Here is a 13,361-nt window from a genome sequence, read left to right on the forward strand (position 1 = left end):
GTGCCTGTGCCAGCATCAGCCCCCAGGGCTTGCCTGGGGTCCCAAGTGAGCTGACTTGGCAGGGGCAGGGTGTTTCTCCCCAGGCATCCTCTCCCTGCTGCACACCCAGGGATTCAACACACAGACATTGCAGAGGTTTTAATTTTCCGCTATTAATGCTCAAAAGAAAGTTCCGTTTTCCTGTTTCAGATGAGCATTTCCCTTTTGAGTTAGAGAAACCTTTTCCTCCCCAGCACCCTGTGTAAGGCTGTAAACATGCACCAAAGCAGACAATTTCTTTGCTGGCCCCTGCATTCCACTTTCCATCAAAAACCCAGCATTCCCCCAGCTGGCACCTCTGCAGCATGGCATGCTCCAGCTCACAGGAGACTGTGGCCATTTATACAGGAGTGATAAGTTTTTTCCTCAATTTCTTAGGAGTTAACAGCTGAAATCCTCTTTTTCTTCCCCCGCCCCACCTCTGCGTGTCAGAGCATGGTTGGGTTGGAAAATCCAACCCCGCGTGCCGCACCAGGATGTAGGGTTGGGTAACCCTCTCTGTGTCTCCGAGGATCCTGTTCCTTTCCCTAAGGGCTCAGGGGAGTGCCGGGGTGCAGCAGGGCTTGCCAGCTCTGCGCACAAGTTTCAAAGGCAGCGTGGAAGAAGCGGTGTAGGAAGAAAGCTCCTTGCCTGCTGCCGTGACGGCTTCTTCCCCCAGCGCCGCGCTGGCCTTGCCCTGGCACAGGGCTGCCCAGGCGGCTCCTCGGATGCTCTGGCAGCAGGCAGGCGTGGCAGGACGTTGGCTTTGGGAGCAGAGGTATGTACCTGGCCCTGCAGGAGCTGAGCTGTGTGGCTACAGCTGACATTTTTCGATGACTCATAACTAAAATGGTGAAGGGGTGCACGTAGGGCTCTAACTCCAAAAATGAAGCCGAGGGTAAAATTACTGCTGGTTCTGGGTGAGGTCTGCTCGCTGTCAGCCCTTTGGCTGCAGTGGGCCAGGGGGCAGCTGAGGTGTGCTGTTAACATTAATTCCTCCCTCCATGCTGGTCTCCAGGGTCCCTCACGGCGCAGTGGCTGCACACAGCCGGTGCTCTGGCTCTGCCGAGCTGGTGCCACCCTCTGTCCGCGCCAGGCTGGGTGAGCCCGCTCCTGGGAGTGGCAGTGACGAGCAGCCTGCCTGGCAGAGCATGAGTGCAGCCAGGGTCTGGATCTGTATGGATTGGGAGTGGGGTAGTGTGGCTGAAGTCGATGAGGATACAGTCCCGGTTCTCAGCTTGACGCTGCTGCATGGAGAATTGGGAATGAGCAGCTGAGCATGTGAGATGGTCCATGTTTGAAGGCCTGTAATTAGCTGGTCTTGCTGTGCTCCTGGGAGCCCCTGGCTCCAGCACTGCCTGTGGTTGATGTGTCCAGGGAGGAAGGAGTCCCCACAAGCAGCTGCTTCTAAAGTGCATGTGTTGTGCTTCCCATATCCATTCAGGGCAGTGTGGCTGGAAAGCTGGTGGAAGAGAAAGTCTCAGGGCACCAACAAGGTGGGCTTGGAAGCAGACCATGGTGAACGAGCTTATGTCTGTCTCATTTGATGGGGAGAAGTCTCTTCTATGCCCACAAGCCCTGGTGCCAGGAGTAATGGAGAGCTGAAAAGCCGACCTGCACTGCCCTTACCTGCAGCATACAGAGAGACTGCTCTGTGGGTGCACAGTGCCTGTAACAAATCTCTTTGCCTTCAGGTTTAGGCTGCTTTTTTAATAGCCCTTAGTACTCTTTAAAGACGAAAACCTCTGAGATGCTGTGCTAAATCTCCTGGGAAGAAGCTTTGGGCACTGTGTGGTGCATATACAGCAGGTCTGCAGCTGTGAGGAAGGTGCTGCCTGGCATGTGCCTGTGGATTCCTGGCTGCTTGCAATGCCCCTTTCTGGGCAAAGAGGTTTCCCAAAGCCATCATCTTTCTACTATGCTCCTTCTGTAAGGATCTGAGACCAAGGAGGATCAAGCTGCACTTCCATTCCTGCAGAAGCTTCTGCTGGTTGCTGGTTGTATTTAGGAGCTGCCTAGGAAAAGGGGACCATCCCATGGCGATGTGTTGGGAGTGCTGGGGAGCCATGGCCGACGCAGGCTGGTGCTCCCAGGAGCTCCTGTGCAAGCAGAAACTCCTCCAGCCATTTAGCAGAGGATTTGCAGTCCCAGCTCCAAAGCAGGAAAGACAATAAAACTCCTAAATAGTACTTTAAATCACCAAAGTGCTATCCAAACATGAGGGACTCCAAGCACAAATGAAAGTGCTAAACTGATTTAAAGGGGAATTAAAAGGTCACGCCTGTTGAACATTTAGCTTTAGAGTTTAGTCATGTTTATGAAACTTACAACTGCTCTTCTAAATCACCTTTTTACACTTCCTATACCCAGTAAATGTGGGGATGTTCAGCACTAATGACTAATTCTAAAAATTTTCTATTCTAAACAAATTTCCACTGCCACAGCTTGGCCCTTTCTTTTCTTCCCTTCCAGCTCTGCCTTGCCACTTCATGGAAGGCACTTTAAAAGCTTCTGAACATTTCACTTGGAAATGCTCATGGGAAGGAGATGCATTTCTCACCCACACACTCCACAAAGTGAAGTGCAGTTATGGTCAAACAGCAGAAGAGCAGGGATCTAACTCCATGATCAGGCAGAGCACGGGAATACCGATGGAAGGATTTTCTGTGTCCAAAACCAGCTTGAAGTTCTGGGGCTTTCAGCAACAGCAGAGCTCAAGTCTACAAGCCAGGCCTTTCTCATCCAGCTTCTCCTGCAGATTGCTTCACTAACATCACATGACTTGGCTTGGTTAACCTTGCTTGTGTATCGTCAGTGCTTATGGGCATTGTGCTCCTGGGGTGTTACATTTACAGCATCAATGCCCTCTGTGCTATGCCAGAGGAAATACTTCACATGGCTACAGCAGCACTGGAAGTCTGTGGCAGCCCTGTCTGGCCCGTGTCCACCCTGCCTGGCAATGTCAGACTGAACGGATGAGCCATGTGGTATCATCGCACCACAGCAGGTGCCTGCTCTGAGCCTTGCGGGGGGAGGAGATCCCTGTCCACCCCCCTCTGGGGACACGAGCTCTGGCCATTTCAGCTCATGTCATGGCTCTTGTCAGAGAGCAGACTAGTCCAGTACCAAGATTTCTGGGTCACCTCCTGAAGCTGACAGAAAGAAATCAGACTCAAAAAAGCAAGTATTAAAAGCTGCTTTGTTCCAGTCATTGAGATTACTCCTGCGTTCGGTGTCTCTGACCTGAGTGCCCCCAGGCAGACTGTAAATGTGTCATCCTCGTTTAAATCTCTAAAAACTTACCTTCAAATTGTAGAAGAGAGTGTTTGGCAGCCCCTGTCCTACGATTAACTCTATCTTCCAGTTACAATCAGCCAGATTGGAAATAACTGGGACTTCTAGCATCTCCTGCTGGTCTGGCTACCTGTGTTCCCAATATGCCCTGTGTTGATAGCCCTCTTTCCCAAAGGACTCCAGGGTTTGGGTCATCCCTTGGGAGGACATGGCAAAGCCTACAGCTCCCATCCCATGTCCCTGACATGTATGAGCACAGGTTTTTTGTTCAGGTTGTTTCTTGCAGGAGGGCTGTGCCTTACCAAACCACTGCCCTCCGGGACACTCTGTTGTGACTTTCAGGAGCTGAGTCTCTTCCGTATCCTAAGCTGCAGCTCTGGCCTGTAGGGAGCTGAGCTGGGCTTCAAATCAAGTAACCAGAGACTGATGCAGTTGTTGGCTTTCAAGAAGGGCACATCTCCTGGTCTCAGCATGTGGGAGCTAGCAGCAGTTTGGGATTCACAGTGGCAGGGTTGGGAAGGCTGTGGGAATCCTTCCCCGCTGGCCGTGTGAGAGTGAGAAGTGCTAGAGCCAGCACAGGCTCAGGAGCTCATGTCCTCAGCTGATGAGCTGAAACAGTGTTTGGAACCAGAAGGATGGTGGTGAATCCCCTGGAACTGGGAAAGGGATCAAACACAAGTCTCCAGATGGAAACAGAGTAGTTTCCATCAAAGCTGATGACAAGTTCCCTGATAGAGGGATACAGGGTCAGATCTTTGGACAGCACATCCTGTTTCTCAGCTGGACGCCTGATCTGGCTGCCTGCAGCTCTGTGTGCCAGCGTGTTGCACCAATGAGCTGCTGTGCTCTGGGACTCTTCTCACAAATCAATTCACCAAGGCCCACTCTTGGCTACCAGCAAGGATTTTTATAGTCTGCTGACTTTTAAAGGCTAGCTACTTTCTGAGGAAGAAGCACTGTACAGCTTAAGTCCACCAAAAGTGATTAGCTGTTTCTGAATTACTCACTTACCTTTTCCAAGCTGAAAATTGCTTAACAAATCTTATTGGTGTGTACATAATGAGTAACAAATACATTTGCAGAGATCTGGATCAATTCCCACTTGGGAAGGTAGGCTGAACGTGTCAAATCCTGGCAATTAATAATTCCACTGGCTTTATGGGAGGGTCAGCTGTGGCTGATCTACATTAGGAGGTGTTCAGCTTTGCTTCAGTAAAGGCTCTCCACCAGGAAGAAATGCCTCATGGAGACAGCAGTAGCTTTGAGGCTCAGCTACTCTGAGCTCTAATGCAGGCTTTGCCTTCACTCTCACTTAGGCTTTTTTGTCTTCTTTCCTTCTTTGCCAAACTGGACAGAGAGGTCTAACACCACCTCTCCTCCCTGTAGCCATTCCCCCTGAGTGTGGCGTTGACGTGGCTCCTGCTCTGCTGCTCCACTCTGCTCACGCTTTGTGGGTGAGGAGGTTCCAAATGTCGGTCCAGGCGATGGGTGACTCCCGTGCTCCCGGCTCCCACAGCCGCTCTGTTTCCTTCCATTGTCATAGAGGAGGTCAAGCTGAAGGACTGCTGTTCACTCATCTGCCTCTGCTGTTTCTAATTCTCCTTGCCTCCATCACAAGCAGGAAGAGGGAGCCTGCAACAAGCTCCTGTTTTTTTCCAATACACTGGAATATTTTTTCCATGATCCGAGCAGATGTTCCTGGCTTTCACGCGTTTTTACTGAGGCTCCTCTATCGCGCATGCTGATCTCTGCAGACACCAGAGAAGCAGTAGCTTTATTTCTGTGGCCCTCTACCCCAGATCTTTGGTCTTGGTGGGGCAACTCTCTGATCCCACTGGAGAAAAGGGCATTCCTCACAAAGCCAGAGGGGAGTGGCTTCTCTCTTGTGAAAGGCAAAATCCTTCCTCGCTAAAATGAGACTATTCTGAAAACCAGTGTTTGAAGTAAAAGAATGCACATATTAGGATTTTTTTCTCACTCTAAATGAGATGGAGACCTTGGAAAGTAGCAGAAGCTACTACACTCCAACAGAAGCATCTATACTGCAGCCATCAAAATAATTTATCTAATGGGGCTTGGGGGTTTGCACTAGAATTTCTAGGCACCCAAAAGTGCCTTTCAGTCATCAAACTGTATGTCCTTGTATTAACTTCAGTGAAGTCTGGTGTTGGGCCTCAATTTATCTTTGTTCAGCAGCGTCTGTGGGACATGGAACTGGCATTGCCTCTGCCAGGTTTTCGGGGGCTGCTGAAACTCCTGCATTCTGCCTTTTGTGGCTAAATCAGGAAATGCCCACTGATCCAAAGCCCCCCTCTTCCATTGCCAGCTGCTCCTCTGGCCAAAGCAAGGCTGTTCAGCTGCTGTGCAGTACAGAAGCATCGGCAAGGATGAGAGGAGTTTCTGTAGGAGGAAGATGATGTAAAATATGGGCTGTCACTTGCTGCCAGCATCAGGGTCAGTGGTCACAGCCTGGTGCGTGCTGAAGCGGTCACTGGGCTCTTTCTGTTGTTGCCGGGACAGAGGAAGCTGTTCCAGGGGCTGAGAGATGGCAAAGCCAAGTGGAGCATAATGCCAGCTCTGCACCATCACATCACAGGTTTTTCACGCAGAATCCTGCATTTTGGTCACTCCCGTGCCAGGACACAGCAGGAGGAGGCATTCCGTGGTACCTGCCAGCTCTGCCCCGCTGCCCTCAGCGTTCAGCACAATGAACAAAGCTGGCCTCCCCGCTGCGGCTGCAGTGACAAGGTTTTTCCCAGTCAAGGGAAACAATCATCACTAGGGAAACCTTAACTACTTTTTAAAGAGCAAAAGAAAACACATTCATTCTTTTAAACATGGAAAACTAAATGGCCTCTTTTTCCTTGGCTGCATGCGCATGGCCATGGAGCAGGCTGGCACGGAGTGAACTCTGCAGGCAAACACTCCCCCCACTCATTTAGTTATTAAAGAGGAGGGCTCTGTGGTGCAAAGGCTGCCCTTCTCAGCTCTTGCTGCCTTGTTTTATTAAACCAGAAAGGCTCCAGATTTGAGGAGTCACTTGCCACCCCTCCTATTTGTGGGTGAGTTATCTTGGAGCCTGCAGGGACCCCTGGCACCACAGCACCACAGCTTCATGTCACTTCTTGGAAGAGCTGGAAGTGAAGCCCCCAGGAGCAGGGCTTTCTCCAAAGGGAAGGGAAAGCCAGGGTGTCACTTAGGCAAGTCCCTGGGCTGGGGGAACTCTGATGAAGCCTGGGGAAGCAGTGGACACTGGTGACACTACTGTGTCCTCATAGTTTTCCTGCACCTCTTCTGATCCTCGGATATTTCATGATTTTCCTGGGAAAAAGGAGCTGAAGTTCTTTTCACAATTGGGAAAATCATTAATTTGATGCTGCTCCCACTCTTTTCCATCCCCTGCCCCAGCTGTGTAATCTTGCCTCTAACCATGCAGGCTGTAGTTAATAAAAAGCACTGAAATACAGGTCCAGCTCCTGCTATTTCCAGGAACGTTTAGTCCCATAAAACCATAGGAAAGCATAATTTCAGCAAATTAAATCAGTTACTGCCTATCTCTCTGGCTGAATGCATGGAAAGGGAAGAGCACCCTGCTGGCTCCATGCATGGGGAATAACACCAGTCAAATTCCACCGGTGTCCATGCTGGGAAAGGGAGGCAACAGGCAGTCCGAGAAAGGCACGTCTCCTTTGAGCAGACATTAAAGGAATAAATATGCAATAGGGAAAATGTACAGCGAGCACTGAGCTCATCAGTCACTTTTTGTTTAATCTAATTGAACACCATATATCCTCTGACCTTCTGCGCTGGCACTAAATTCTCCTGTGTTGTTCTTTCCATACGCAGCTCTATTGACAGATGGGGAAAGCCTAGAGTTTGCTTTAGGCTTCAGATAAGTAAAGTTAAACATACAGCAGATAAAATTGTTTTCCCAGCACTCCTCTCCCACTGACCAATTGTGGGTGCTCACTGGGAGGGATTAACTCCTCCGGCCTGTATCCCACCCCTGGCTTGGGGCATGGCTCTCTGCAGCGAGCAAAAGCTGTGAGAGGGCAGAGGCAGAAGCAGTGTGCTGCAGGAACCCTGGAAAGTTCATTTTTAGAGTTGGTTCTGCAGTTGCTGAGCTTCATTTCCATGTGGCAGACTATTAGGGAAAACAGTGCCGCTCCTATCTAAATATATTTCCAGAGTCACTAAATAATTTACTGAACAGCTAATCAGTTGGCATTTGCTGATGCTGAACCAGGTTTTAAATAAAAAGTGTTGAATTGCATCAGATGCCTCGTGCATTTTCCCTGCTTATACAGCCTCCAAGCTCTTGCTGCCTGTGCAAGAGTGCAGTCGGTCAACAGAGTTTTCTGGGAGGCAAGGCAACCACAGAGCTGGGTTTGGGGGAGAGCTGGGTGCCAGGGTGTCACATCAGGTGCAGGCTTTGATCATGCAAAAGACTTGGAAATGTGCCCACCTTTTGAAATGACCACCTGCAGACTCATCTCCTTGCAGGCAAATGAGAAGAGCAATCTGGCCTTTGCCAGCATCACTTGGTAATGCCACCTGCAGAGCTATTTCTTCCAGTATAGTGAAAAATCCTTTTGTCTGTATCTGGGGAGTTACCACAGATAACACCTCCATGCACGTACAGCTGTGCCTGTGCTCCTGGACATGTGAGCAAATAACTCCTTGAAATGTAAACCAAAAGTTACAGACAAGCCCGGAGGTGATGACCATATAGTTCCCAACAGGCTGTGTTAAAGAAGATTTCTTTACTGTAAATAGCCTTAATGCTCCCTTTTTCTATTAATAGCACCAGGCAGGGCAGGAGACAGCAGAGGGGCTGTTTCCTGCATGTGGTTGTGAAGTCAGACTGGAATGGTGTGAACCTTGTGGCTCAGGTTTTCCATGGCCAGCTGCAGAACCTGACACAGGGGTTGGCATGATCAGGATCCCAAACTATGGGCTTTGAGATCTCTGAGTGCATATCAGTGTCTGAGTAAATAGAGGCCTTCTGCCATCCCCAGAGGCTGGGAAGGACCCTGCAGAGGGTCAAAAGCCACCTACCATCTCTCTTGGGGCTCGAGAGAAAGTACGAAGGCTGACTTTTTTGATCAACTCTCTACTTAAGGTGAATTTGGCTATCCTCAGGCAAAGGGAATGGCAGGATCACTGAGGACATTGACCAGTGTTGCTCCTCCATGGTGCAGCCTCCGTCTCCCCTCTGCAGCCTGTCCCAGAGATCAGATGGAGTCATGCAGCTGCTGGTTTAGTAGGGGAGCTGCACCTTGCAAAACTCAGCCTTTTGAGCACACCCACAACAGAACGACATCCTTTTGATGAAGCAAACTTTCCCTTATTACATTCAAGGGGGCTCAGGCGTAAAACAAAAACCCAATGACTCCTGAAGGAATAAGAGAGACAACAGTCCCTCCTCTCCCCTGTAAGGGTCCAGTGGTTGCCCCTGTGAAGGAAAGGAGCTGTGTGAATCAGGATTGTGGGTCACCCCTGCGGCAGTGACAACTGACCTTGCAGTTGATTTCCAGCAGGTTGGGAGTGGCTTGAAATGGATGAAGCTGCCTCAAACTTCGCCATAAAAAAAGTCATTACACGTGTCCTTAAAACTTGGGTTGGAAATACCTGGCTAAAGGTGTGCCTGAAACCGGGTGAGGCCTGGATGGAAACGTTTCCCTCTGGCGTAAAGTGGGTGAGGATGTGCTGCCTGTTCCTTGGGTGGCTATGCTGAGTGAGTGGCTTTCTGTCTCGTTCAGAACAGCAGAAGGGTTGTTGTTGCTGTGTTTTGTGTCTCCAGGGGACTCAGGGTCATTACCCTGCACTGGGAGCAGTGCTGGAATGGAGTGCATCACTCCTGGGAAAGCCCTGGCAGGGGGAAGCCAGGATGACTTGCCCTGCTTTAGGGTCTGCTTGCCTTCATTCTGCCTGCACTTTGAAGTACCTCAAGGTTTTAACTATAAAGCTCTAACCACCAAAAAACAAAATCTTGGCTGGGGAAGGCACATTGCCATGGCGTGTTTCCTGGGACTGAGTGACTTATGATGCTGTGCTGCAAGTGAGGGTAGGACTCCTTATTTAGAGGAGGTGGGTCACACTCATTTGGAGTCCAAACTCCGCTGGAGACGTTTTCTTCCCCCTTTTTTTCATGACATCAGCCAGGACTTGATGTTACTATTTTAAAAACAAAAGGAGGGGACACCCCCCCCGCTTCCCCTTCGCTCTCTGCCAAAAGGAGAACAAAGAACAGCTAAAACACACAAGTTCTGGCACTCGGTGTGGAAATAAAAACATTCATCCTCATGTCAGGTAGGGAACTGCCCGACCCCCCTGCCAAAGCAAGCAAGCTGGGCAGCAGAGCGAGCCCACGGCATGGAGAAGCCTGGGCAAAGGGGATGCCCGGTGTCACCCCGCGCCTGGGCAGCTCCTGCCAAACTCCTGCGCTGCTGTACCACTGCCAGGCTGTGCTGGGACGCTCCCAGCCATGGGCAGCCTTCCAGGGAAGGGCTACCCTGCTCCTCCCAGGCTGTGAGGTCGGGAAGGACCTTTCTTCTTCCCTTCTCCCACCCCTCTCCTGCCCACTACTTAGGCCCTGGTGCACGGTGCAGGGGTAACCCAGTGTAATTTCCATGTTTTAGACACTACCATCTTTGTCTGGCTTCTTGCTCGCCATTTAAACATGTCAGCAGTTCCCAGCATGGATTCCTGTGCTGTGAGTTCACCCCCCGCAAGCATCCAAACTGCAAGTCGGGGCTGCTGGCTCTTCCCTGCCTGTCTGTGAAGCATTACTGGAACAGGGGCCAGTTCTCCAAACATGAGGAAGAGATTACTTGGGCTTTCTGGAAGGCTCCCTCCCATGCCTTCAGAGCGGAGCAAATGAGGATAATTTATCTGCTGGCTTCCAGCTGAACCCAGAAGCCTGGAGCAGCCAAGGACTACACTGTTTGTCCCAGCTCCTGCAAGAAGGCATTTTTCCATTGTTGCCGTTGTATATCCTTCACATAATTTGTTTGTGCCATCACCTTCTGGGGCCAAGATAAGAGGTCATCCCCTGCCTTTTACTGGCGGTGTGTTCCCTAGAACAATCCAGGGGAAAACTCGCAGGAAGGAGCCGTTGAAGGAGGCTTTCGTACGTCCAGTGCAGCCTTCGTTACAGTCATGTAAACAGTTTTGAGCAATCTATCTGGTGAGAAACACAACATGCCAGAAGGGAATTGTTCTCTGAGCTGTAGGTATGGATGGGCCAGAGCGGGCGGATCGGCGCATGTGGGTTGCCAGCTCGATAGACACAGCAGCTGCCTTTCAGGGGAACAAAAGGCAGGCAGGGAGCCTCTGTGTGCCTGTGCTCTCATTCCCCTCAGGACGTGGAGTTCGGTGTTGTGCCTGGATGGCAGGCCTGTGTTCCCTTGCCGCTCCATCTGCTGTGATCTAACACGGTGCTCAGGGGTGGGTTAATGTCCTGCTGCTCCCGCAGAGGGGTGCAGCAGCGGGGACAAGGCAGTGCGGATGGCTGGGCGCTCTGCAGCAGGAGCAGCCAACTGGAACAACACTGTAACGCCATCCTCTTTAGTGAAGTTACTCGTGATTTTTGAATGTGGACTTGGGGCCCAGTGGCTCCAGCTTGGCACAGCACAATGGGAAAAGAGCAGATTTTCTGTTTGCTTCCATCCTGTGCTGGCTCTGGTGCCTCTTTCCCTATCCAAAACATCTCCATGCTGCCTGAAGTCACTTTACAGACAGTTAAAGCTTAAAACATGGCATTCACCTTCATGATTTTTTTTCCCCTTAGAGCAAGTCATGGAGGAAGATCAAGAATATGGTGCACTGGTCCCCGTTTGTAATGTCTTTCAAGAAGAAGTACCCTTGGATCCAGCTAGCGGGACACGCAGGTACGGAGCATGGGGAGGGACAGAGTGCTGGAAAGGCCCTTGGTTATCCCAGGTTAATGGGCTTTGTTGGGCTGAACTGCTTCAGGCTGCTGCATGAGTGTCACAGCTTGCAGCTCCCAGTCTCTAGCCCAGGAGAGTGACTTACCTAAATGCCTGGGAGGGTGGTGTGAAGGTGCTCTGGGCTTTCAGTCTCACAGGGCCCACAGGTATTATTGCTGCTTTTTCCTTGGGCAGCAGAAAGCTGGGTGCTTTGGGTGAGTGCCAGGCCCACCTCCTGACCCACTGCAGAGCAGGTGATGCTGCCCAGCACAAAGGTGCCTCACACATGAGTGTAGAGACAAGGGCGTGAACCTACAGTGCAATGCACAGAGGATGTGAAGTGAACGTGTTGGGTGCTGCAGGACAGTCTCTGCCCTGTTTGGGGTGACAGTGCTGGTCATAAACCTCTGGCAACCTGAGCTTTTCAGTCCCTGCCTGTGGGGACTCTTTTGGGTGCAGGTGTAAATGGAAGGGCTTCCAAAGTGTTGGGCTGCCCTTCTTGTTTTAGAAGGCACAGCATCATCCCCCCACCATCCAAAGCAAGTGCCACATTGTCCCTTGTCACCCTCAGGTAGTTTCAAGGCAGCAGCCAATGGCAGGATACTGAAGAAGCACTGTGAGTCGGAGCAGCGCTGCCTCGACCGCCTCATGAACGATGTCCTGAAGCCCTATGTCCCTGCCTACCATGGAGATGTGGTCAAGGATGGGGAGCGATACAACCAGATGGAAGATCTGCTGGCTGAGTTTGACTCCCCCTGTGTTATGGACTGCAAAATGGGGGTCAGGTGAGTGGCTTCGGGGATGTTTTCTGAGTTTTAAGATGGGATACTCAAAAATAAATGCATCTCCTGAGTAAAACTGCCTGAAACACACAATTAAGAACACCGGGCTCACCTGTCTTCAGGAAAAGCTCAGCCAACAGCAGGAGAGAGCCATGGGGAAACCTGGGTGTGGAAAGGATACACCAGGTTGCTTCCTTCACTGGTTGGTGAGACTGTCCTACATGCTGGGACAGTTTTGCTGGGGTGGAGGGGACAGCACTCTGCTTGGGTTTGGGTACACCAGAATGGCATAGTAGCTGTTTGGAGGTCCTCTCTGCCACATGAGGACACAGCCAAGGGATGGGGTGTAGGAGATCCTGTCCAGGGTGCCAGAGGGGTGAAATAAAGACATTGAAAGGCACAATTTCAGTGAGGGAGAAATTTTCCCTCTGCGTAGCCTTTGCTCCTATGCGCACTGGAGAGATGAAATGCGTGTGCTAAGCAGTTCAGTGCCTTTCATGCAAAGCTCTTGAAACATTTCCTAACAGATGAGCAACATTACCCGTGTCCTCCTTGAGAAGCATCTCCAGATCCGCCAGGATCCCAGGCTGCAGCCACTTGGCCAGCAGCAGTTTTTGAGTGAGCCGTGCCACAGCTGACAAGGGTGTCCCGGAGCAGATGTGAGCAGGGCTGGTGACCCCAGGTGGCTGCCAGTTTTGGAGCAGCCTCAGGCCACCCCTCGGCCCTGGGTGTGCTGCAGGCTGGTGGCAGGAAGGGTTGAGAACCCCGTCGCTGGCAAAGGCGCAGCCCAGACATGGTGGAGACGCTTGCGCTGCTGGAAAAGCTGATGGTTTCTGTGGGAGGGAGGAATCTTTTTTTCCCCTCCTGAATCCCGATGTGAAACTCGAACTGGCGTGCCGGGCTGTCGGCAGGGAAGAGGCGGGGAATACTTTCCACCGGAGGGGTGGAGGGAAGGGCAGAGGGCCCGGCGCAGCCATGTGGCCCCGGCTGGCACACACAGGCTGCTGTGGGAAGGAAACAGGACCCACTCTGGACCCAGACAGCAGCCACCAGAAGAAGAGCTGCTGGACAGGCTTCCGAGGTGCTCCTGTGGCTGTCTCTGGGAGGAGGAAAGCCTCCCATGCACAGATCACATGTAAGGTGATTTGTGCACTTGGGGATTTGGAGCTCAGGCAAGGGGGCAAATGCTGGGCATCGTCATCCTGAAATAAGATGGTGCTGTGGGAGGAGCTGGTGAGAGAGGATGAAGGGAGTTAATGCTGTGGAATGGGGCATCCCCATGGCCAAGCAAATAATCTGAACCTCAGGGCTGTTAAACCTGTCCTCTGAGCCAGCA

General features: G+C 51.4%; 1 protein-coding gene across 1 annotated transcript in view; it reads left to right on the forward strand.

Annotated features, from left to right (window-relative positions):
• The window catches only part of ITPKB (inositol-trisphosphate 3-kinase B), a 67,756-nt gene that overhangs the window by 40,818 nt on the left and 13,577 nt on the right, over positions 1-13,361 (forward strand). The window contains exons 3-4 of the mRNA XM_032103276.1: positions 11,105-11,204; positions 11,815-12,028. Of these exons, the coding sequence (XP_031959167.1) occupies positions 11,105-11,204; positions 11,815-12,028 (314 nt within the window). The remainder of the gene's footprint in view (positions 1-11,104; positions 11,205-11,814; positions 12,029-13,361) is intronic.

This window comes from Corvus moneduloides, chromosome 3 (genome assembly GCF_009650955.1).
Source record: "Corvus moneduloides isolate bCorMon1 chromosome 3, bCorMon1.pri, whole genome shotgun sequence".
Taxonomy (NCBI): domain Eukaryota; kingdom Metazoa; phylum Chordata; class Aves; order Passeriformes; family Corvidae; genus Corvus; species Corvus moneduloides.